This window comes from Dreissena polymorpha, chromosome 14 (genome assembly GCF_020536995.1).
Source record: "Dreissena polymorpha isolate Duluth1 chromosome 14, UMN_Dpol_1.0, whole genome shotgun sequence".
Lineage (NCBI taxonomy): Eukaryota > Metazoa > Mollusca > Bivalvia > Myida > Dreissenidae > Dreissena > Dreissena polymorpha.
In genome coordinates this window covers 10680691-10707737 of record NC_068368.1, presented here as the reverse complement: position 1 = coordinate 10707737, position 27047 = coordinate 10680691, and the positions used below count along the sequence as shown (strand labels likewise).

Genomic DNA, 27047 nt, shown 5'->3' with positions numbered 1-27047 from the left:
AGATTTAATGCATGTGTGTTACGTATTGTCCAAGCACAAGTTTTTAATCAGCCAATCAGGAACAACAATTGCCCTTCAAATAGTTTTTTATTTAAAGAACGTTTCTTTTTGAGAAAATCAAATCAAGACAGATAGTGTCGTTCTTGATTAGCATGCGCGGACTTCACAGGCTAATCAGGCAAGACAATTTACGCTTGTCCCACAGCAAGGCTCATGTATATTCTGGTGTCACCCTGCAGAATATAGGAGAACGGTGAAAATAGGTGACATGACGATACATTAATTCATAATGATCAATTCAGTCATTCCTCATTCATTCCTATTTTTCTTTATTCCATCATTTGGACAGTCAATTAAATGTTTATTACCATTTAACAAAATTAAAAAATAAATTCACTTTGTTAAATAATTATAATTATATATTTATCACAATTAAATGTTTATTAACATTTAACAAAATTAAGAAATAAATTCACTTTGTTAAATAATTATAATTATATATTTATCAAGGAATGACTTTAAATGAGAGTGTTGACATTTTTTGAGATATCAGAATTGCCCTTAAATTATGCATGATGGCCACAATTAATAATTGGACGCCAGATTATTCAGTCGCTACTAAGAAAACATTTCTATGTTAGATATTTCACACACAAACACACTTCCTAACCCTTAATAAATTTGACATAATCGCATAAATATACAAATGTATGAACTGTGAATAACACCAATAACCGCACAATGACCCCTGTTTTCACTATAAGGTACATAAATATTAGTTATGAACCAAAACTAAATTGTTTATCATTTGTCAGAAAAATTAAAACAATACATGTCTTTATACTGTGATTTTTTCCTTCTTTATAAAGCACCGGAAAACAGCACCTAATTCCCAATCGGAAAAAAATAATATTTCCCAATTTCTGTCAAAAAAAAAATCAAAATTTAAGGTTTTTATTTTTTTAGTCTGTTTATGTTTTTAAATAAAATCTAGCATTGAGTTAGTTTCCCTACGCAGCTCTATGGCTTTAACCTAAGTAAATAGAATATTGATAACTTGCCAACACTTAGTTATCAATTTTTAAGTACTTGTGAGCAAAATATAGCATACACTAATTTCAAAATGTGAAGATTTCATGACCTGAATTTTCCCAACATCAGAGTTTTTCACGCAAATTCATCCCAATTGGACTGGTACCAGTACTTTTCCAATTGGGAACAAAAACACTGTTATATTTAAAAAAAAAAGCTATACTTATGAGAAGTAAATAAATAAGTGTATTGTTTAAGCACTGTGGAGGCCAAAAGGCAGTGAAACTTTTGAGGCCAACGCCCAAGGCCCTTAGTTGGCCTAGTGCCTACTAGAATGCCCAAGGCCCCCAGTCAGCCTAGTGCCTATTAGAATGCCCGAGGCCCATTGTCAGCCTAGTGCCTACTAGAACGCCCAAGGCCCCTTGTTTGCCTAGTGCCTACTAGAAGGCCAGAGGCTCTCAGTCAGCCTAGTGCCTACTAGAATGCCCAAGGCACCCAGTCAGCCTAGTGCCTACTAGAATGCCCGAGGCCCCAAGTCAGCCTAGTGCCTACTAGAATGCCCAGGGCCCCCAGTCAGCCTAGTGCCTATTAGAATGTCCAAGGCCCCCAGTCAGCCTAGTGCCTTCTAGAAAACCTGAGGCCCCTTGTCGGCCTAGTGCCTACTAGAATGCCAAAGGCCCCAGTCAGCCTAGTGCATACTAGAACGCCCGAGACCCATTGTTGGCCTAGTGCCTACTAGAATGCCCAAGGACCCCAGTCAGCCTAGTGCCAACTAGAATGCCCGAGACCCCTTGTTGGCCTAGTGCCTACTTAGGAATGCTCAAGGCCCCCAGTCAGCCTAGTGCCTACTAGAACGCCCAAGGCCTCTTGTCGGCCTAGTGTCTACTAGAATGCCCAAGGACCTCAGTCAGCCTAGTGCCTACTAGAATGCCCAAGAACTCTTGTTGGCCAAATGCCTACTAGAACGCCTACTAGAATGCTCAAGGCCCCCAGTCAGCCTAATACCAACAAGAACGCCCATGGCTCCCAGTCAGCCAAGTGCCTACTAGAACGCCAGAGGCCCCTTGTCAGCCTAGTGCCAACTAGAACCTCGAGGCCCCTTGTTGGCTTAGTGCCTACTAGAAAGCCAGAGGCCCCTTGTTGGCCTGGTGCCTACTAGAAGGCCCGAGTCTCTTGTTAGCCTAGTGCCTACTAGAAGGCCCGAGTCTCTTGTTAGCCTAGTGCCTACTAGAAGGCCCGAGTCTCTTGTTAGCCTGCCTACTAGAAGGCCCAAGTCTCTTGTCGGCCTAGTGCCTACTAAAAGGCCCAAGACCCCTTGTCGGCTTAGTGCCAAATAGAACGCCCAAGGCTCCCAGTCAACCTAGTGCCTACTAGAAGGCCTGAGGCCCCTTGTCGGCCTAGTGTCTACTAGAAGGCCAGAGGCCCCTTGTTGGCCTAGTGCCTACTAGAACGCCAGAGGTCCCCCGTCAGCCTAGTGCCTACTAGAAGGCCTGAGGCCCCTTGTCGGCCTAGTGTCTACTAGAAGGCCAGAGGCCCCTTGTTGGCCTAGTGCCTACTAGAAGGCCAGAGGCCCCTTGTTTGCCTATTGCCTACTAGAATGCGCAAGGCCCCCAGTCAGCCTAGTGCCTACTAGAACACCCGAGGCCCCTTGTTGGCCTAGTGCCTACTAAACATCAAAGGTCCCTTATTGGCCTAGTGCCTACTAGAACGCCTAAGACCCCTTGTCGGCCTAGTGCCTACTAGAACGCCCAAGGTCCCTTGTTGGCCTAAGGCCTACTAGAACGCCCAAGGCTACCAAGTTCCTACTAGAACACCCGAGGCCCCCAGTCAGCCTAGTGCCTACTAGAACGCCCGAGGCCCCCAGTCAGCCTAGTGCCTACTAGATTGCCCAAGGCCTCTTGTCAGCCTAGTGCCTACTAGAATGCCCGAGGCCCCTTGTTTGCCTATTGCCTACTAGAACGCCCGAGGCCCCTTGTTTGCCTAGTGCCTACTAGAAGGCCAGAGGCCCCTTGTTGGCCTAGTGCCTACTAGAAGGCCAGAGGCCCCTTGTTGGCCCAGTGCCTACTAGAAGCCTGAGGCCCCATGTTGGCCTAGTGCCTACTAGAACGCCCGAGGCACCCTGTTTGCCTAGTGCCTATTTGAACGCCCGAGGCCCATTGTTTGCCTAGTGCCTACTAGAACACCCGAGGCCCATTGTTTGCCTAGTGCTTACTAGAAGGCCAGAGGCCCCTTGTTTGCCTAGTGCCTACTAGAAGGCCAGAGGCCCCTTGTTTGCCTAGTGCCTACTAGAACGCCCGAGGCCCCTTGTTTGCCTAGTGCCTACTAGAAGGCCAGAGGCCCTTGTTGGCCTAGTGCCTACTAGAACGCCCGAGGCCCCTTGTTGGCCTAGTGCCTACTAGAACGCCCGAGGCACCTTGTTTCCCTAGTGCCTACTAGAACGCCCTAGGCCTGTTGTTTGCCTACTGCCTACTAGAACGCCCGAGGCCCCTTGTTTGCCTAGTGCCTACTAGAAAGCCAGAGGCCCCTTGTTTGCCTAGTGCCTACTAGAAGTCCAGAGGCCCTTTGTTTGCCGAGTGCCTACTAGAAGGCCAGAGGCCCCTTGTTTGCCTAGTGCCTACTAGAACGCCCGAGGCTCCTTGTTTGCCTAGTGCCTACTAGAACGCCCGAGGCCCCTTGTTTTCCTTGTGCCTACTAGAACGCCCAAGGCCCCTTGTTGGCCTAGTGCCTACTAGAACGCCTGAGGCACCTTGTTGGCCTAGTGCCTACTAGAAAGCCCTAGGCCCCTTGTTGGCCAAGTGCCTACTAGAAGGCCTGTCAGGCCCTATAGTTGGCCTAATAGTACGCTCAAGGCCCCTTGTTGGCCAAGTGCCTACTAGAAGGCCCGTCAGGCCCCTAGTTGGCCTACTGCCTACTAGAATGCCCGAGGCCCCCAGTCAGCCTTGTGCCTACTAGAACGCCCGAGGCCCCTTGTTTGCTGAGTGCCTATTAGAAGGCCAAAGGCCTCTTGTTGGCCTAGTGCCTACTAGAACGCCCAAGGCCCCCAGTCAGCCTAGTGCCTACTAGAAAGCCCGAGGCCCCTTGTTGGCCTAGTGCCTACTAAACGTCAAAGGTCCCTTGTTGGCCAAGTGCCTACTAGAATTCCTAAGGCCCTTGTCGGCCTACTGCCTACTAGAACGCTCAAGGTCCCTTGTTGGCCTAAGGCCTACTAGAACGCCCAAGGCCCCTTGTCGACCTAGTTCCTACTAGAACACCCGAGGCCCCCAGTCAGCCTAGTGCCTACTAGAATGCCCGAGGCCCCTTGTCAGCCTAGTGCCTACTAGAAGGCCAGAGGCCCCTTGTTTGCCTAGTGCCTACTAGAACGCCCGAGGCCCCTTGTTTGCCTAGTGCCTACTAGAACGCCCAAGGCCCCTTGTTTGCCTATTGCCTATTAGAATGCCCGAGGCCCCTTGTTTATCTAGTGCCTACTAGAAGGCCAGAGGCCCCTTGTTGGCCTAGTGCCTACTAGAAGGCAAGAGGCACCTTGTTAGCCTAGTGCCTTCTAGAACGCCTGAGGCCCCTTGTTGGCCTAGTGCCTACTAGAACGCCTGAGGCACCTTGTTTGCCTAGTGCCTACTTGAACGCCCGAGGCCCCTTGTTTGCCTAGTGCTTACTAGAAGGCCAGAGGCCCCTTGTTTGCCTAGTGCCTACTACAAGGCCAGAGGCCCCTTGTTGGCCTAGTGCCTACTAGAACGCCTGAGGCCCCTTGTTGGCCTAGTTCCTACTAGAACGCCCGAGGCACCTTGTTTGCCTAGTGCCTATAAGAACACCCAAGGCACCTTGTTTGCCTAGTGCCTACTAGAATGCCCAAGGCCCTTTGTTTGCCTAGTGCCTACTAGAAGGCCAGAGGCCCCTTGTTTGCCTAGTGCCTACTAGAAGGCCAGAGGCCCCTTGTTCGCCTGGTGCCTTCTAGAAGGTCAGAGGCCCCTTGTTTGCCTAGTGCCTACTAGAACGCACGAGGCCCCTTGTTTGCCTAGTGCCTATTAGAACGCCTGAGGCCCCTTGTATGCCTTTAGCCTACTAGAAAGCCCAAGGCCCCTTGTTGGCCTAGTGCCTACTAGAACGCCCGAGGCACCTTGTTAGCCTAGTGCCTTCTAGAACGCCCGAGGCCCCTTGTTGGCCAAGTGCCTACTAGAAGGCCTGTCAGGCCCCTAGTTGGCCTACTAGAACGCTCAAGGCCCCTTGTTGGCCAAGTGCAAACTAGAAGGCCCGTCAGGCCCCTAGTTGGCCTACTGCCTACTAGAACGCCTGAGGCCCCTAGTTAGCCTAGTGCCTACTGAAATGCCTGGCCCCTTATTGCCCTATTGCCTACTACAATGCCCAAGGCCCCTTGTTGGCCTAGTGCCTACTAGAACGCCCGAGGCCCCTTGTTGGCCTGGTGCCTACTGGAAAGCCAGGCCCCTAGTCGGCCTAGTGCCTACTAAAACACCAGGCCTTTTTTTGGCCTAGTGCCTGCTAGAACCAGTGCAAAATTGATTTTACTTGTTTGAATAAGCAGAACAGTATTAAGGCTGGCAAGACATAAAATGTGACAATGTCCTTTTATAGATACAAAGTGTCATTATAATATTGTAATGGCAACACTAGGTAATATGGATAACATTTTGTCATATTAGCAGACTTTTTTTACCTTTAACTTATTTCATTTTATTTGATGAAAAGATGAAAGATATTTCACATTTGAGAACATATACTGCAGACATTGATAATAAACACAACACAAAAATAATTTGCAATAAAACACAATTGCAATTCAAATACAATTACGAGCTTTGTCACTGACCATTAACAGATGTACCCAGGGGTAATAATGTTGAAGTAAGAAAAAAGATCTCCATAAGTTTATAAAGTGTTTTTTCCCATATGGCCCTCTATTGACAAACTGATCGAGTTTCATTAACCCTCACTTTAGTACTTTTGAGTTATTGCAGGAAACTGATTTTTTGGATGGACAGACAGTCTCACAAATTAAATAAGTTCCATAATTAAAATAATGGCCCTCAAACCACAAACAGAATTTCACGAACCTTGTCTATTTACTTTTTGATTTGTTGCAGGATTCAGATATCAGTTTTCACTTATTTCTGTAACTATAAAAATCACAAGTTTTGTCTGATAAAAAAACTAAAATAATTTGCTTATGTTCTGTTAGGTGCTCTAGCTATATTAACTGAGCTTCATCAATCCAGCTTACGTACTACATGTATTTGTGTATTTGAAGAATTCAGATGTTAGTTATCTATTGCTTTTTAGTAACTGTGGCATATGTTACCATAGTTTCCACATTTATTTTTTGAAATTATGCACACATTCCACACATGGCCCTCTATCCACATACCAAGTTTCATCAAGTTAGCTTGAGTACTTTTTAGTTATTGCAGGATCTAGATGATAGTTTCCAATTATTTCTGTAACCATAGCAACCATATTTTTTATTTGAGATAAAACTTAAATAACAGGCATAAAGTCCTCTATCCAAATACCAAGCTTCATAAACCTTGCTTACATACTTTTCAAGTTATTGCACAATCCAGATTTTAGTTTTCAATGATTTCAGCGACCATATAAACCATAATTGTAATGTGAAGAAAAAACTAAAATAACAGGAATACTTCCCATAAGGTCCGCCATCTGCATACCAAGTCTCATCAACATGGCTTATTAAGCACTTTTTAAGCTATTTCAGGATCCAAATTTTACTTTTCAATTATAAACCATAGCAACACAATGTTTTGGGATTACAAAAATAAATGTTTACAAAATCAAGTTAATATGACAACTAACAACATTTCAAATAAACCTTGTCCATCTGAGAAGTGTTTGACATTTTCTGGCTTAATGTTTAACTTAAGTATCTATAGGACTTAAATGACAGATGATGACAAAATTACTCCAAAATTGCTGCTGGACTAGTATTAAAACTGGTATTTAAGTGAAACATTTTGCATGTAGGCCATTTTAGCATTTCTGAAATACCAATAAGGGCATGAGTTTTGTGTAAATGTCAATATACCATATCCCAAGGCAATAAATACATCAATAGATGGACAATTTATTCACCTAAACCACTTATTTATCCTGCTTGTAACTATACCAGTGTCATGGATTTTGAAATTTATAGCGTTTATTGTCAATATTGTGGCTGGTTAATACATAAAAATATATAAGTGTTTTCATTGATATTGTTATTAATAATGCATCATATTTACTTTCAAAATTTAAAATCAGCTACACATTTCAATGCAATATTCATAGTGGCCAGGTTATGTAATAAAAAAACACATTTCTTACCAATTCTTTCTTTTAATAAATTCCTTTTCTTTGGAATCGGTCTAGCTTTAGCTGTATGCATCCTTTGTAATTTATACTTCACGCACCATATTCTTCAATAAGTTTTGTAATTTATATCACTATTACTTATAATTGTTGACCAAGTTTGTAATTTATTTAACTAACAGTCCAGAGATTAAAATCACTTCAGCAACAATGAAATTATTTGTAAGCCATCATTATAAGTAACTTAATATCCAAAATTACAAATATTTCTTACCAATATGTGACAATAAATTAAATGTAATGATATCAAATGAACTGAACAGCACATATATAGCAACAACTTCCTTGATTACTATGATTCATTATAAAAGTGGTTGAATAAGTTTCTCCTTCAAAGAGCAGATGTGTTAATATTTACCAAAATACATTCTCATTATCTTAAAACTTTGAAAAACTTCCTTTTACTGATATGAATTATGGTAATTTACCAATTTATTTTATCTTCCATATTGACTGCCTTTTGGCTGTTCAATACTTGATATGTGTACGTATCTATTTGACCAAAAGATAACCCATGAAAGTGAACACACATACTGAGGAATTATTTACATTAACAGCTTGAAATTTGTGGTAAAAGGCCTGCTTTTTAAAAAAACCTTTAAAAGCAGTGATTGTCATCCCTGATAAGCCTAAGCGCATTTCACAGGTAAACCCGGACTACACTTTACGCACATGCATTAACCCTTTGCATGCTGGGAAATTTGTCGTCTGCTTAAATGTCGTCTGCTGAATTTCTAAAATTAGCATTTTCTTCAATATATACTTCAACGAATACTATCAAAATAAAAAACAGTTTGGATCCTGATGAGACGCCATGTTCTGTGGCATCTCATCTGGATCCAAACTGTTTGCAAAGGCCTTTTAAATTCGGTTCCAGCACTGAAAGAGTTAAGCCCAGTTTTCCCAGAATGAGGCCAACATTTTGGAGGTCTGATTTCAACATTTTAACATTTACAAGACCTCCAGTCAACTTAAACAAGTGCAATCAGAGAATTGAATGCCATTCCAGAAGAGAAAACAGATTGGGAAATCAATACTTACAAACACGTTCTATTCTATAATTGTTTGGATTATAATGTCATAATTATCGAAAATATTCTGCTTTTTCTGTTTGCAAATTCTAACCCCCACAACAGAAGCGGTCAGCAGTAACCAAACAATGTAGTTAATATGCCTAATCATTATTATTTTAGCCTTGTTCTGGGAAAACAGGGCTTAATGTAATTAATATTCCTCATTTTTACTATATGAGCCTTGTTCCGGGAAACAAAGCTTAACAAGTTAATATTCCTAATAATTATTATTTGAGCATTGTTATGGGAAAATGGGGCTTAATGCATGTGATTAATTGCTGTCCCAGACTAGCCTGTGCATTCCACAAAGGCTAATCAGGGACGGACACTTTCTTCCTAAACTTAATTTTTGCTAAGAAGAGACTTAATTCAAATGACTGCAGACTGCACAGGCTAATCTGGGAAACAATTCACTCATTTGCATCAAGCACCAGAAAAAGGCTTCTTTAATTAGATCCAATAAAATCTGGTGAGGTCCTGTAAAAACCATAAGTTAAAAGACCTTATGTAACAAATTAAATGACCATTTTTTACATGGGAATAATATGTTTGTATTTCATTAAATCCAAGAAAGGTTAAAGACTATATTGTGAACAAGATCTTCGACATAGAAATCCGGTTTGTATGCGACTGACAAACCGTTTGTTAATGCATTCTGTCCCCTACATGATCTGGTGATCTCATACTGTAAAATACTTTGTGTTTGTCAGCATGACATTTTGTAGTTGAAAAAAAAACAAACTTGTCCATGGGAATGTTAATTTGTTGATTTCTTGATTTTGAAGAATGAAAATTGAGGAATTTGCGACAGTCATTTTTCCATGTGTTTGAATCTTATTTGTAGATTGGGCAACCAGCAAAATTTACAAAAATTAATTCCCACTAATAATAATGACTTTACAGTATTTTTGAAAATTATTCAAATAGACATATAAAAACACTTTATATAATATTTAAACCAAAAATAATTTTAAAAAAGCATCAGTAGCCAACATATCATTCACACCGCTGTTTTAAACACAAAAAACTCAAAATGACATATTTCTTACACAAACAAAATAGTTTTCAGTGAATTTACTAAGAATTTTCTTTATCAATGTGGGGCTTTAAGATCAACTTCAGTGACAAAGATTTGCCTTTGAATAGGCTCTTCAGAAAAAAAGCTAATACTTTTTTCTACACTATGTTTATTCTTGAAGCACTTTAATATATGTTTATAAATTAACAATAACATATTTCCAACAAAGGCATATACAGTAGATTTTGCTTAATTGAATAGCCCATTTGTCACGTCCGAATATTCAATTATCAGGAGTAATCAATTATACAGAATCAGTTATAGTTTCAAATGTTATCAGTAACCGGGTGTAATCCTCCTGGAAATTGTGCTTTTCATGCATAATCAAAACGTCGTTTCGACACATAAAGCGTTTTAAAAAAAGTTAATATTGAAATTAAATATCGAATCCATTATAAATATAATATAAACGTTTTGTTGAATTACCAAATGAGAATACAAATTTTGTAATCCAAAACACACTTTCTAGCTTTAAATAAAACGTCCACATGCATTTCCTTTGCCCCCAACAAAAAGCTAGCGAAAACTATGCAGCAATGTACAATGTCACGCCATACGGTGCGTGTCATGATTTTTCCTATTTTCATTTTATTGCTTTCCCAACGTTTACGCTAGCAACATCTATTGCTCATGTATTGTCCTGGTAAAAAGTGCGCGAAAATTAGCGTGGGTGTATATACACTGTAGTGAGGAGAATGCTGTATCTTTGACGTTACGCTCTTTCAGGTAGTTTAGTTTTGAAACAGATAATGTACTGTGTACTGATTTACTGGAAAATCTGGTCAATACTGGATTTAATTTTGGTTATTGTAAAAACATGATCAGCAGTGTTATGACTGCAATGCTTTGACAAATGTGTGCGCTTTCGATTGTTTGACATCATTTTTAGATATGATTTACTGTGACGCATTTGTGTAGCTTTATATACACGAACTGAGAATATAGTGTAACATTCGATCACCTATTGCAAACTGTCGAGCAAGACACGTCAACAGTTTGTTTCTAATCAGCAACCAACTCTTTAATTGTTTCTTAGCGACAAAAAACTGTTGAAGTGTGTTACTCGACAGTTTGCATTCGAAAGTTTGCACCTGACTGCACACCGGAGACTCCAGTATTTGCATTGTACTTGCTCGCATACTACACCTGTGAGTCACGTGACGCTTGACAGACGCTGCATACATGAATGGTGTGAAATGAAAACAAAGGCAGTCAATTGAGCGTGTCTGTCAAAATCGTCGATACGATGCGTATCCTTGGAGATTTATGACATTCTTTGCTGGATTATAGTGTGGATTATAGTGCTCAATAGAAAATTGGCTATTCAATTAACGGAAATACGCCATATTTCCTATCAGAATATGTGATATTTTAACAACGGGAAGAGATGCAAATGGTTTGGTGTTTTCAATTTCTATTCAATTAACCAAATTATTCGATTATCCAATATTCAATTAAGTGGAATCTACTGTATATGTAATTAGTCTAAATATACAAGAAATTAAAAATGGTTGGTGAACTTGGGCCCAACATGTGTGTATCATTAGTATTTGGGAAAATCAAAAACTTAAAACATAACATTTTATATATATATGTTTTGATAAATGAAATGCAATTGTGTACAATCAAGTTTCATTGAAATGCACTAAAGCAGTTCAACAATATGCTTCTGGACACAAAAGTTTTCTGGTCGGATGGACAAGGCCAAAACAATCCCATCCAGATAAAAGGACGGATGGACAACGCCAAAACAATATCCTCCTCCAGATAAAATTATGAGAGAAGAAAGGACAGACAAGTCAGGGACTATATGCTCTTGCTTGTTCAAGCACAAAATCTCTTATCTGTAATTTCTAAGTACAAAGATGTATACATAATTCTGGAAAAAAATGCTGGTCAGTTTAGGGGTTTACCATACGACCTTACATGAAGCATTTGTGTAACCTTGACCCTTGATGTGAATCGTATGACCTTACATGAAGTATATTGTGTGAGGTTGACCTTTACCCTAGATATGAACCTTGACCTTTACCCTAGACATAAATCTTACATATGACACACAGCAAGGAAGAAGATGGATAAGAATTATGGAAGGTTATTACAGAATCCACTGATGCATAGTAAAATAATGGCTAAACTAAAGCTTTGTCACAGACATGACCAATACCCCCACATGCCTCATTGACACAGAATATTTTGCATGTTGTATTCACAAAATAAGAAAAGGTAATGTGATTTGGTCAATTTAAACATGAAAACATTTCTGATAAAAACAAAAACAGCTAGGCTTTTGCTATCAGTCATATTTATTATCAGACAACTAACGTTTTGTTAAACATTCAAATAATCTATGACAAAACTTGATACAACTCTGTGATATAAACTATCATTATTCGCTAAAATCACTATTAGAATAACAAATCCAATATTGCCATTGAAACTTTGTAAACATATACATTTTCAAAGTCTTCTTATTAGTACATGATAAGCACATACTATTATTTGAGAGGATTTCCGAATAAAAAAAAAAAAGCTTCAAACGCAAGTAGTGATTGTCAAAAAAATACAGCATTTTGTTAACACAATTTAGTAAGGTCCCAAAATACATACATTATTTCAAGGAACAATTCATGATAAGTGTTGCAACAACAAAGGTAACCAATTAACAAATACCAAGTGTCTTTCCTTTGTTTTTGTTTGGGGTGATTTATGTACTTACAGGCTTTTAACTACTGAAAAATGTTCCATCAATGCTCTAACATTTGTAACATCAACATTTGCAATTGATTAAAAGCATTGCAATAAAAACATTAACATTTATTTTGATAATGAGATAACAATCGATTCAACACAAAAATATTTTGTTCAAGTAAAATGTCATTCACACATGACATTGTTTTAAATCATTTCAACTTGTGGGCTCCACGCAAGACAATCGTAACTCACTTTTGACAAATTTTACAGGAAAAGCAAAAAACGTTTTATTTTTCTTAATACTGTATTTAAATTAAGACATTCTGCTTCCTAATGTGAGTATACTATAACAGTCTTTTACATATGAAATAGTAAAATCAAAATTTACTCTAGTCATTTTTCATATTTTGAACTTTTTACAAGTTACAATACGAGTTGCACTTATTGCAGTTACTGTAATATATAACTTAAAATACTTTGCCGGGAACAGGTTAAAAAGAAATGTACATATAAATTTTATGTTTCTTACCAGTCCATGTTATTGAAGCACTGTATGTGATACTGAGCAGAATACAATGAAATGATTACTGTATAATAAGTATGTCGGAATAACATCAAAATCTAATTCAGATGCATTAGATTTTATAAACATCAAATCCAGAATACCACCTTTGGGATGTGTTGGAGTTTTTACAAGTTGATGGAATCCCTACTGACCAGTAAGGGTGATTAAATCTTTTGACGCCTGATTAGATTTGTTAAGATCAGTGTTAAAATCACCCATGAGAAATGATGGTATGTTTTGTTGGAATAGTTGGAGTAATATTTCTAACTGAATTAGATAACAGACACCAAGCTGAATGTTAAAACATACTAAGTGTCCCCACGACCTAGTTTTTGTCCTGGCATTGCCCATATTCGAACTTGACCTAGACATCATCTAGATACAACTTTTACCCAAGTTTGGTGAAGATTAGATAGACTATTTGAATAAGAAATCGGACACCAAGCTGAATGTATAAAATGCACTAAGTGACCCCGTGTTTTTCTAGTTTTCTGCCCGGCATGGCCCATGTTCGAAATTGGCCTAGAGAATTTAAATTAGAGAGCGGACACCATGTTGAATCTGTAAAATGCAAATTTTTTAACCCAGCATGGCCCATATTCAAACTTGACCTAGACATCATCTAGATACACCTTCTAACCAAGTTTGGTGAAGATGACATAAAGAGTATTTGAATTAGAGAGCAGACACCATGCTGAATGTGTAAAATGCACTAAGGGACCCCTGATCTAAATTTTAGCCCCGCATGCCCCATGTTCCAACTTGGCCTAGAGAATGTTAATTAAGAGAGCTGACACCATGCTGAATCTGTAAAATGCACTAAGTAAACCCGTGACCTAGTTTTCGGCCCCCCATGGCCCATGTTCGAACTTGGCCTAGAGAATTTAAATTAGAGAGCGGACACCATGCTGGATGTGCACTAAGTGACCCCGTGTCTTGTTTTTTGCCTGGCATGGCCCATGTTCGAACATGGCCTAGAGATCATCAAGGTAAAACTTCTGACCAAGTTTAGTGAAGAGCTGATGAAAAGTACTTGAAATAGAGAGCGGACACTATACTCAATGTGTAAAACACGTTAAGTGACCTGTTACCTAGTTTTAGGGGCGGCATGGCCCATGTTGGAACATGGCCTAGAGATCATCTATATAAAACTTATGACCAAGTAAGGTGAAGGTGAAGATCGGAAGTAAACTACTTCAATTAGAGAGCGGACACCATGCTCAATGTTTCAAACGCACATATTGACCCTGTGACCTAGTTTTTGACCTGGCAAGGCCCATGTTCAAACTTGGCATTAAGATAATCTAGATAAAACTTCTGACCAAGTTTGGTGAAGATTGGATGAAAACTACTTGAATTAGAGAGGGGACACCATGCTGAATGTTAAAAAAGTGACCCCGTGACCTAGTTTTTGGCCAGGCATGTCCCATGTTCAAACTGAGCCTGCCTAGAGATCATCTAGATAAAATTTTTGACCAAGTTTGGTGAAGATTGGATAAAAAATACTTGAATTAGAGAGCAAACACCATGCTGAATGTTTAAAACGTACTAAGAGACCCCTTGATCTACAACTATGAAGGTTGTTCCCTAGACCTAGTTTTTGACCCAGCATGACCCATATTCAATCTTGACCTAGACATCATCTAGATACAACTTTTGACCAAGTTTGCTTAAGATCGGATAAAAACAACTTGAATTAGAGAGCGGACACTTAATACGGACCGACAGACAAGTTCACTCCTATATACCCCCCTAAACTTTGTTTGTGGGGTTATAATAATAAATATTTCTACAAATGTGTGACCATTGATGTGTGACCTTGACTTTGGTCAACAACACATAGGTCTTGCACTGCCTTATAATTGAGAATAATAACATCAGGACATTTTGAGAATCCATTTAAGTATGGTAGAATCCTTACCCAATAAGGCATATTTAAGCAAAATGTGTGATTTTGACCTTTGTTTGTGACTTTGACCATGACCCTAGCAACCTGGATCTTATATTTGACACTCAGCTAGATAATGGAGAATAATTCTGGACAGTTATTATAGAATCCCTTGATGTATAGTAAAGGAATGACTAAATAATGAATAATTCATCAAATTTGTGACCTTTGACCTCTATGTGTGATCTTTACCTTAGCTCCTAGGATTATGGTGTTGAACATGAAGCACCCCCAGATAATTGAGAACAACTAAGGCAAGTTTCATGGCTCTGGCTCATGTGTTATTGGAGATAAAGCTCTAAGCTTATATTAAAAAGCATGTTTTTCAAGATACAAAAGGCCATGACCTTAGCCCCTAGGATTATGGGTGTTGAATGTGAAGCACCCCCAGATGATTGAGATCAACTATGGCAAGTGTCATGGCTCTGGCTCATGTGTTAATGGAGATAAAGCTTATATTAAAAAGCATTTTTTCAAGAAGCAAATGGCCAAAATTCTGTTGTTAACCGATGGTGTACAATGCCATTTGAGGTGCATCATCCTCTTATCCATATATATACTCATACCAAGTTTCAAGGAAATTCGCAAAAGCACTTCCAATATATGGCTCTGGACACAAAAGTGCCAGACGGATGGAAGGACCGACAACACCAAAACAATATCCCTCTGCCTATGGCAGGGGAAAATAAACCTGGTTAAAATCAGGATAACCATGCATTGGTTTATCTCCCTTTGAAGAGGATTAATTGAACATACTGTGTAACAAGCAACCTGACTTTGTAAAGCTAAGTAAAAAGTAACGTACCTGACTCTTCTTGAAACTCATCAGTATCCCAGCCCTCATCGGAATCTGCATCTACAAAAAATATCAATATCACTGGTATTTTTGAGGTCGTATAATTCTAACCTCATTTAAAAATGGAATTGTGTACTGGTATGGGTTCCTGGGGACCGTTTCACTAAACTTCGTAGTACATATTTACGATAAGATAATTTTTCAAAGATACATAGTTGCTAAAGTCCTTATCATATGATTATACATTTTCAGTGCTTAATTAATTACATTGGCATCTCAAGCGCCGTATATATTTGACGAGCATGGCGAGCTCGTTCGTCTACTTATTAAGATTACAAAATTCTCTTGTAAGTTAAAATTGTCGTACGATCGTTTATGAAACAGTCCCCTGGATAGCTAACTGTATGTAAAAAAAATGAACATTCCACATAACTTAGCTGAATCCAATAAAATGCTAAAGAACAATTAAAACTGTTGTTCCATTTTCATATTTTTAGCCATAACCTTCACCTTGAACTCTCAACTGCATTTGTGTAATCCCAGGCAATGTCTGAATTTGAGTTATGACTAATGTTTAATTTAAATTTGGCTGTGCTCTGTGAAAAAGGGTTAAATCCATGTGAGTTAGGTGTCATTCCAGATCAGCCTGTGCAGTCCGCACAGTCTAATCAGGGAAGACACTTTCCGCTTATAGAATATTTTTTGTTTCAAGAAAGTCTCTTCTTAGCAAAAATCCAGTTAAGGAGGAAAGTGTCGTCCCTGATTAGCCTGTATGGACTGCACAGGATAACCTGGGACGACACTTACGCACATGCATTAAACCCCCTTTTCACAGAGCATGGCTTCAATGTATTTTTTAATTGTGAAGTTATTGAGTACCAAAAATTTAATAAGTTTTTGAGTTAATACTTATCTTTTAAATCTTTTATCAAATGTCAAGTTATCAAACATCGTTTGCTCCTTTTATAAAGTTAAAACAGATACCATAACCTAATTCAGCCCATATTCAATCCTATGCAAGATGCTGAGACGTACCATCATTGGTCACCACAGTTCGATGTGAGGGGGGCTGCACGACTTGTGCCCCGACCCTGAAACAACAACAACAATCTTTATTTAACTTGAAAATAATTTGGACCACCATCAAACACGGTTAAGACTATAAGGGAACAACAATAATATCAACTATTCTAACAATATAGAAACACCTTCAAACATGGTTAAGACTATAAAGGAACAACAATATATCAACTATTCTAACAATATAGGACCACCTTTAAACACAGTTAAGACTATAAAGGAACAACAATGTATCAACTTTTCTAACAATATAGGACCACCTTTAAACACAGTTAAGACTATCATGCGGCGTCTCATCTGGGTCTACACTATTTGCATTGTCCTTTTTTCAGGACGCTAGGCATAAATGGGTTAAAATTCAAAATGTAATTTCATTAAATATTTGACAATGTTCCAAAAAGACTTGCCAAAGATAATTATCTGAAAAAAGGGAGTCACATCAAACTCGCATTTGTGTCCATAGTTAAAATTTGTGTTCACTCTTTGAGGTCAAAAGACAAATATGTTGTTTTTTTATTTGTGAGCGTTAGCTCACAAATAATGAAGAGGCAATTTTGCAAATCAGTATGGGCTTAACTACGCTAGGAACCGTAACCCGTGACTGCCTGTGTGGATAACTGCAGTAAAATTAAGCAGACGACAAATGCTAGGCTAGGAGCATCTGCTCTAACCACTACATCTGCCTGTTTATAGTTCCCACTGGTACACTACATAGTGCGTATGTATTCAAAAGTATTTAATAGCTTGTTAGACAACGTTGGCCAGTCTAGTGTTTATCATTGAAATCTGTACATATTGGCTGCTTTAACGGAAAATGGGGCTTAATGCATGTCAGATAAGATTAGCCTGTGCACACTGATGAGCTGTTTCAATGATTTGAAAAAAACATCACATCTCACCCTGTGCTTTGAGACACACTCTTTATAAATTTGAATTGGTTGTGGTCATTTCAAACTTGCGATATAAAAAGCTATCAGATAATTTTGAAAACTGAGTACTGTCTAAGATTATACAACAGCGAATAAATTCAGTGCCTTCAGCGCTTTGATTACAGTTTGCAATTTACTTTGTTGCATTGTGTTAATACTAGATTCAAGTTTAATCAAGGCTTCATTTCCAACCCTTAGATACTGATGAGCAGCAAACAGCATAAAACCTGAACAGACTGCAACTTACTCGCAGGCTGTTCTGGTTTTATGCTGTTTGCACACAGCCATTTTCACTTTGCTTCTAAGTGGGAAAGGGCTATTATGCGTCATTTCATTGGAAAAAAAAACAAAAAAGTGGCAAAAAGCATGGAAGCAAGCCATTGGGGGAAATGATCAAAACCTGATGTTTCTACAGTTTCTGCGTGAATATTTACTTGTTGTTTATTTAAAGAATTGTTTATTGTTAAAATTTCGAAAGTGCTTTCTCGTTTGTGCACGTATGGCTTGTGGTATCCGGAAGTGGACTGCACAGGCTAATCTTGGACAACACTTTACTCAAATGCATTTAGCCCCATTTTATAGAATACAGCTTATATGAAAATTTCCCAGCCTGGAGTGTTCACTCAGTATGCACTGTCTTCTCTTGTCATTTTCTAAATAATATTGAAGCTTTTAATGTTCATATTATGTTGTTAAATTGTCACTTGTGCTTTAGTTTCCTGGTCAGGAAATGCTCGTTTTCAAATTCAACAAGGGCTGTTTGTAAAACATGCATGCCCCCCATATGGGCTGTCCATTGTAGTGGCAGCCATTGTGTGAGCACGATTTTTGTCACTGTGACCTTGACCTTTGACCTAGTGACCTGAAAATCAATAGGGGTCATCTGCGAGTCACGATAAATGTACCTATGAAGTGTCATGATCCTAGGCAAAAGCGTTCTTGAGTTATCATCCGAAAATCATTTTACAGTTTCGGGTGGGTCACCGTGACCTTGACCTTTGACCTTGTGACCTCAAAATCAATAGGGGTCATCTGCGAGTCATGATCAATCAACCTATGAAGTTTCATGATCCTAGGCAAAAGCGTTCTTGAGTTATCATCCGAAAACCATTTTACTATTTCAGGTCACCGTGACCTTTACCTTTGACCTAGTGACCTCAAAAACAATAGGGGTCATCTGCAAGTCATGATCAATCTACCTATGAAGTTTCATGATCCTAGGCGTATGCGTTCTTGAGTTATCATCCGGAAACCATTTTACTATTTCGGGTCACCGTGACCTTGACCTTTGACCTAGTGACCTCAAAATTGATAGGGGTCATCTGGGAGTCATGATCAATCTACCCATGAAGTTTCATGATCCTAGGCGTATGCGTTCTTGAGTTATCATCGGAAACCATTTTACTATTTCGGGTCACCGTGACCTTGACCTTTGATCTAGTGACCTCAAAATTGATAGGGGTCATCTGCGAGTCATGATCAATCTACCCATGAAGTTTCATGATCCTAGGCGTATGCGTTCTTGAATTATCATCCGGAAACCATTTTACTATTTCGGGTCACCGTGACCTTGACCTTTGACCTAGTGACCTCAAAATCAATAGGGGTCATCTGCGAGTCATGATCAATCTACCCATGAAGTTTCATGATCCTAAGCATATGCGTTCTTGATTTATCATCCGAAAACCATTTTACTATTTCGGGTCACCGTGACCTTGACCTTTGACCTAGTGACCTCAAAATCAATAGGGGTCATCTGCGAGTCATGATCAATCTACCTATGAAGTTTCATGATCCTAGGCGTATGCGTTCTTGAGTTATCATACGACAACCACCTGGTGGACGGACCAACCGACCTACCGACCGACCGACCGACCGACCAACCGACCGACATGAGCAAAGCAATATACCCCCTCTTCTTCGAAGGGGGGCATAATAAAATTGCATTGTAGCTTGCTTGTTAAAAAAACTGTGAGCTTTGAGTTTGACTAAAAAAGAAATACAATCTTTTAAAAAAATCCTAAAAGGTACAAATTTAGATTAATGTATTTATTTACAGAAACAAGCAAATATTTTTAATCTATCTTTATTTTTCGTTTGCTCCAACAAACTTTAGCAATCCTTTCGAAAAGAGCAGTTATACTTTTCTATCAGCAAACAAAATGCTGAAAATAGTAACAAAATTGACAGATCTTCAGAATCCTCATCTTTTATTATGTGGAAAATGTCCTCAATTGTAATGGGAAAGTGCAGTGTAAAAAAACAACAACACATAACTCTCTCTCCAAGACTTACAGAGTTCTTGCCCTTGTTTAAGAGTAATTGCCTTTGTTGTTTAAATTAATTGTTAATTAGTCGTGTCAAATTAAGAAGGCTACATTGGTAATAAACAAATTTTCCAACTTATCGAGGAAAAGCGTGTAATAAACACTTATTATACTTATTTCGAATGATGATCAATAATCCATAAATGAACCAATAATTGTGAAAAAAATTTTGTAGTAAGGAGAGTTATTCAGATTGTTTAAACATAACAACATCTTTCTTTTTTGAATCGGTAGGACAAAAAAAAAGAAAATCCTAGTTTTCCCAGATTGTGAAAAAGCACCTTTAAATTAATAGATGTAAGATAAAAGTAAACAATTAGTGCACCACAAAGAGACCTTAAACCATATAAAAGTGTCTGAATACTCATAATGTCAAATACTAGCTGTTAACACAAGTGTGATTGGAATAAGTAATTTATTCTTCATTTAAAAGCAAAACAAAATCCTTGTTTACACAATATTTAACCCTTTCCCCCATAGAAGCTTTAAGTGAATAATTGCTATGTGCAAACAGCATTAAACCAGAATAGATTTTTATGCTGTTTGCTGCTCATCAGTATCTAAGGGTTGGAACTGAAGCCTTTAAAACTAAAATGAATTTAGTAAAAAGGTGTTAAAATAAATTCAACTTTCTATAGGACTACACATGTGTCAAAATACATATCTAAGTGGTAAAGAGTTAAACACTTAATGAATACCTATAACATGAATTTGATATATTTCTACAAATGTCACTTCAACTTTAAACAATCTCTTACCCAGCTAACTTGTTCCGCACAGCTAAAAACAGTTTTGACACTTTCATTTTTAAACTTGTTAGTAACCTCACTTTGAAATTAGATTTCTGCCAATATCCAGTCTATCACCTGTCAAGTAGAAGTACAAGCCCAAGTCTGTGTAAATACCATGAAATACCAGCCGAACATGAAACATTTAATACCAATCCTTTGTCTAATCTATACCTGAGTGAAGCAAATTGTAACCAGTGTACATGTTTGATCAGTACGAAAGCAAAATGGATATAATAAATAATTTTTCAAAAAAGCCAGCACTACATCAAATAATTTCATGGAAAGGACACCCCGATTTGTTTAAAGGTTCTATAAAGGTGAAGATCCGTAATTATTTACCGATTTTTATATATTTTTTCAGTATTTTATATATAAAGGTTATCAAAAAACTAAATGTACAATACAACTTGTTTTGAGCTCAAAATACAGTGTCCTCCAAGTAAATCGTGTTTACAAACAATCAGTTTATTTACATCGCTGTTTACTCGGGAAAGTGAAAGTGAGGGTGACTCAGGTCACCAAAAATTGTTCGTTGATTTTCAATGTTTTCCGGTATTACTCACAAAGTATGTCTCTTCTAATAATGGTCAAAACGTTTGTAGTTATCTAATTAGTTACTTTTTGCTTGTAAAAAGTTGTTTTAAATAGAATTAAAAAGAATGTTCTTTTGGCTATTTTTAGCATACGTCACCGCTTTGGGGCTACACATCACGTTAGTTGCAAAGTTGTTAACATTTCTTCCAATTATGAAACGGGTTTATTTTCAATACTACTTGACAACGTTGCACCTCAGCTGTGTTATTAGCATTTTGATGCAAGGGTAACTGAAATCCGGTAAAAATTAGGCAAGTTTATATGCATAATAATTGGATTTGTCACCTTTATAGGGCCTTTAAGTGGGACAGGGTTTATGAAAATAAAAATTATGTGAATTTTAGCTCATGGGTTATACCTTCTATCTGGTATGAACAACTGATAGGGGATGACTGTGTTTATAAGGTCCAAAACTGCATGAAATGCCAGTGTACTGATAATATTGAGTGAATGCAATCTTCAGTTGTTTGTTTATTGACAATTCAAAGTATAATGGAATATTGTCACAAAATTTCATTTGGGGGTTATGAAAAAAGTACTATTAGAGTGATATGCTTATGCTGATGCTTCTATTACTTATTACTTAAGTAACATTTTACAGTCCTGAATCTTGTTGAAAATTCCAAAAAAACATCATACTAAATTGATTTTTCTCGTCTTCATGCAAACCAATGTGTCAATGATCATAGCATCAGGGTCTATTTTTCAACTGTTTCTTCTCAATACTGAGAAGTACAAGATCAAAGCAACGATCTTGTCCAATCAATGCTCTTAGATATGAGAGGATGAGCCTCAGCTTGCTGAAGGAACGCTCGCAACTTGCTCTCGATTCTGCAATTGTTAAAAAAGAATTTGCAGAGAAAAGCGCAAAATTGGTAAAGACATCATCACCATAAAACACAATTAAAGAAATAAGTTCCAAAGGTGTCAATGGTAAGGCATCACCTCTTGTAGTAACATTTTACAGTCCTGAATCTCATTGAAAAGTTCTTTACATTCTTCATCAGTGTCATACAATTTGCTAAATCGAAACAATTTTTGCGAAGCGTATTCAAATCATCCCTTTTAACAAGATTGTGAACATAAGTAAAAATCCAAATGTTTAGTTTAAGTCATTGAGGAGATTATGAATCTAGTTGGTATTTCCTGTTGAAATTTATCCAAAACACTCTTAATTATGCACAAAACCCCCTCTTCTGCCAATTCTCCAGGCATCCGTTTCCTTCTCCTGGTTCGTCTTTGAAGTTCAATCCCCCATTCTTCACAACTTATCTTTATACTGTAAAGTGCCCTTTATACTGTAAAGTGGCACAAACCATCCTGTGTTGAGATAACTCTTTACCACAAAAAAACGTATTTTGACACATTTGTAGTCCCTTAGAAATGAACATTTAATTAAAGACCTTTCTAACCAGATTCAAGTTTTAAAGGTTTCATTTTCAACCCTAAGATACTGATGAGCAGCAAACAGCATAAAACCTGAATAGACTGCGAGTTACTTGCAGGCTGTTCTGGTTTTATGCTGTTTGCACATAGCCATTTTCACTTTGCTTCTGAGTGGGAAAGGTATTATTTGTATTTACAATGCTTCAAAATCAGATGCTGCATCCTTGAAATTCATGATAGGGTCCTGAAGTTGTTTTAAAACTCGATTAATTCTTCCTAGAATTTTTTTCAAGAAATAGATTACCGTTAACACGAGGAAATTGAATTCAAGAACATTTGCAAGCAACCTTTCTGCATCCGTTTAAACCCTTTTCCACTCAGAAACGCACGTTGACGCATTTGAAGTCCTTTAGAAAATCAAACTAAATTTAAGTCCTTTCATAATATTTTCAAGTTTGAAAGGCTTCATGTCCAAACCTTAGATAATGATGAGTAGCAAACAACATAAAACTTGAACAGACTGTTCTGGTTTTATGCTGTTTGCAAATAGCCATTTTCACTTTGCTTCTGAGTGGGAAAGGGTGAAGTATAATTTGCCTGATTTATATTTTCTGATTGTACCTCTTGTCAATTTACCTCTTACGACATAACATCTTGCATTTAACATTTGTGCGTCTATTTTGCAGCTAAAAAAAAACAAAAAAACTGATTGCCGTAACTGCTTATGTTATGATGAATTAATGCAGCCCACTTCGAGAAAACAAATGATAGGGTGTGGAGCATTAGGTATAAGATGTCAACAACAATGCTTAGCTACCGAGTGTTGTTAAGAGCAGGCAATTAAAGGATTAGTGGTCATCTATTATGGTCATTCAGTCACTAAATTGCAACTTTAAAAAAGAGCTGTGTTTATGAAACACAATGCCCCTTACTGCGCTTTAAAGCCGCACAGCAGCTATTTTAGAAAAAAATGACCTTTGATCTTAAAGGATGACCTCGAACTTGACCTTTTACCACTCAAAATGTGCAGCTCGATGAGATATACATGCATGCCAAATATCAAGTTGCTATCTTCTTCAATATTGTAAAAGTTATGACCAAGGTTAAACTTTTGGGACAGACAGACACACACAATTACAATGACAGACAGACAAGCGAATAAAAATAAATAATATTAAACTTTTATATATAGGCAATAAACTTTGTTTACATTACACTGTGTGTAAATGACCCGCAGGGATAAAATAATAAATAATATTAAACTTTTATATATTAGGCAATAAACTTTGTTTACATTACACTGTGTGTAAATGACCCGCAGGGATAACGTTACCTAGCAACATTACCAACTGACCACTTATTCCATTTCCCTTCACTGACCACTGTTCTCAGGTTGGATTGTACTTATTATACAAAGACTACTTATACCATTGATACTTCAAATACTTATAAGACAGACTAATTGGGGAAGACGCATACCATTGATACTTCAAATACTTATAAGACAGACTAATTGGGGAAGACGCATACCATTGATACTTCAAATACTTATAAGACAGACTAATTGGGGAAGACGCATACCATTGATACTTCAAATACTTATAAGACAGACTAATTGGGGAAGACTTATACCATTGATACTTCAAATACTTATAAGACAGACTAATTGGGGAAGACGCTCATTCACACTGAGTCATTTAAAGGGACCTTTCCACAGATTTTGTCATGTATTAAAGTTTGTAATTAAATGCTTTATATTGATAAATGTAAACGTTGGAACTTAAATCTCAAGTAAAAAACAAGAATAAAATTAAAGAAAGACAAAAAAGTAACCCTCAACTGGGATCAAACCACTGACCCCTGGAGTAAAAGTCTAACCCGTAGACCACTCGGCCATCCGTGCTCATGTATTTTATACTTTATATAAGCAATCGTCACCGTGTCAAAAATATAACGAGAAAAACAGAACTCTCCAAATTATTCAATCATTTCTCGTTTAAACTCTTTATAATGTTCAGGTTTTTAAATTGTCAAAAGATGCATATAATGGATATTATAGAGCATGGTTAATGTTCAGTATTACCTTTTCCTAACAAATATCGTAACTACAACGAAAATTTGCAAATCTGAAACAATTTTTGTAATTTTGTCGATTTAACAAAACGTGAAAAGATCCCTTTAACCCCATTTAAATAATCATTGAGTGCCATACCTTACAGTGAGATAAAAAGGCTCATACTCACTTGATTAAGTACAAATGAGGTATTGACAGCCTTTTTATCACAGGTATCATATTTCAACAGTGTCTAAGGGTTCACATAAAACCTCTAACATTAGCCTGTGATGAAGGTGTAGAGCATTAAATTTTACTGCCATATTTTTTATTTAAAACTTAAAGAGGCATGTTTGCAGTATGATAATATAACAATTTGTAAAATAAAAAAAGAAGCTACCGTAATTACTCTATGTTTTTGGACACTTAAGTTTTTGGACTCCCCTTTTTTTAGCAAAAATAAATATTTTTCGCGACTCTTAATTTTCGGACACACAAGTTTTTGTCCATATTTATTGTCTCTACTAGTTTTCTGACAGTATATTTTACAGCGCTATTTTACCAAATTTCAGTCCTCTTTTCGATATCTAATGACACTTCGATCATGGGGTTTTACAACCAGATTAACTTCATAAAACATGGCACGGTCATGCCTGAGGGCAACGGACCATTATATTTGTGTTATAGGGTAAATAACCTTGAAAACCGGTATTAACCAATGGTTTTGCCCGATAGCATAAGCGTTATGACAATTACCAGGGGCAGTGCCAATTAACAGTTCAATTATCTATCGCAATTATGATACTACCCCTTCTCAGTAAAATAACTGTGACAAATACTAAACGCTTCAAAGTGTGATGCACCCTATTGCAAGTTTTATGAACAATGGTGTTAGACAACAACTTTGAGAAATGAACAAACAAAGAATTCATATTTTTTTTTTATTGCGTTAATTACAGGTTCATACTTGCGAGTATCGGTACATCACATGCTCATATTTGAACTCGTTGTTCAAAGTACAACCTTGTAGTAACTTTCTGTCAAATAAATTAAGAATTTAAAATTATTTAAAATGCAGTGCAAACATATATAACTGTAATTTATACTATACGGCATGGTCTTTTACAAGTGCGTGATATTACCGGTAGTCGTTGATACAATTGACGCTATTTTCACCTGTTTTTTGTAAATATTTTTTGTATCTAAGTTTTCAGACACGAACAAAAATAATTATTTTTAATAGTCTGAAAACATAGAGTAATTTCAGTATACATTTTGTTTTAATAGTTAAAATTACACTCCTGAATAAAGAAATGTTAAAAATAATGTTCATTAATTGATAATCATCATTCAAAATTGGTGAAATAATAAAGCATTTGTAACGCTTTTCCTTGAAAATTTGGAAAATATATCTGTAATACTAACATTTATGTTTTGTGATAATTTTTAAAGCCAATATGTGCAGCATAATTGTATCGCACTTACTTTAACTTCAATTACTGATGTTATTCAGGTCACGAATTATCAAAACATTATAGCTTTGTTTGTAAAAATATTTGTTGACAGTTTTCCAAAATGCAAAAATTTGAGAAAAATGCCCTGTAATAATTTTAAATTCATGATCATTATAAAAAAGCCTTTTGAAAATCATGACTTTGGTCTCAGTTGCATTTTTTTTACACATAGTAAAAATGATCACATGACCTTTGACAGACGCATCACTGTTGATGTAAAATAGGATAAATCATCAAGGTTCATTAACTTAAACATTTAATTAAACAAATAGATATTCATTGTCTTTTTTGTAAATGTTTTAAAATTTCCCCTGATAAGATTAGAATACCCCCACTGCCTGCTCCCCTGGAAAGGGCTTGACTCCATTTCCCCAGGATATTCACTGACTTACTTCTTTGACTGACGGAAGACTCTGAACATGGTATCTGTTCTTCCTTATTTTGCAATTTCTTCCTTGTACATGTTGTATAATAGAACTTTAAAAACGAAATGTAGTGGAATCAGTTCCTCTTGATTGTTAAGGAAAGGCGTACACAATGAACATTAACACTTTCACATGCTGCTGGCACTTAAGTATTTGCCATGTATCATGTTCATGTATAATTATCTATTTCATGTTGTTTTCTTTTATATAACAGCTACATCATTCTAGATAAGCCTCTTGTCTTCAGTTTATAAAATATACATGCTTTCTCTAAGTATCTAGATAAGACTTTCATCGTTTGTTCATGAAATAGAGGCTATTGTTATATCAAGATGAGACTTTTGTAGTATGTTCATGAACATCGAGATTATACATGAAGAATTTCATGAA

The 27047-nt window shown here is 37.3% G+C and overlaps 1 protein-coding gene and 1 long non-coding RNA gene across 2 annotated transcripts in view; both read right to left on the bottom strand.

The window, feature by feature from the left end:
• The window catches only part of LOC127857708 (uncharacterized), a 91385-nt gene that overhangs the window by 37131 nt on the left and 27207 nt on the right, over nucleotides 1–27047 (bottom strand). The window contains exons 5-6 of the mRNA XM_052394342.1: nucleotides 16594–16649; nucleotides 15568–15618 (exon numbers count right to left, since the gene is read on the bottom strand). Coding sequence (XP_052250302.1) covers nucleotides 15568–15618; nucleotides 16594–16649 — 107 coding nt within the window. The remainder of the gene's footprint in view (nucleotides 1–15567; nucleotides 15619–16593; nucleotides 16650–27047) is intronic.
• LOC127857720 (uncharacterized) lies at nucleotides 18762–19150 on the bottom strand. Its single transcript, XR_008038579.1, has 2 exons — nucleotides 19013–19150; nucleotides 18762–18868 (listed from the first exon to the last, which is right to left on the bottom strand). It is a non-coding gene; the product is annotated as an uncharacterized LOC127857720 (long non-coding RNA).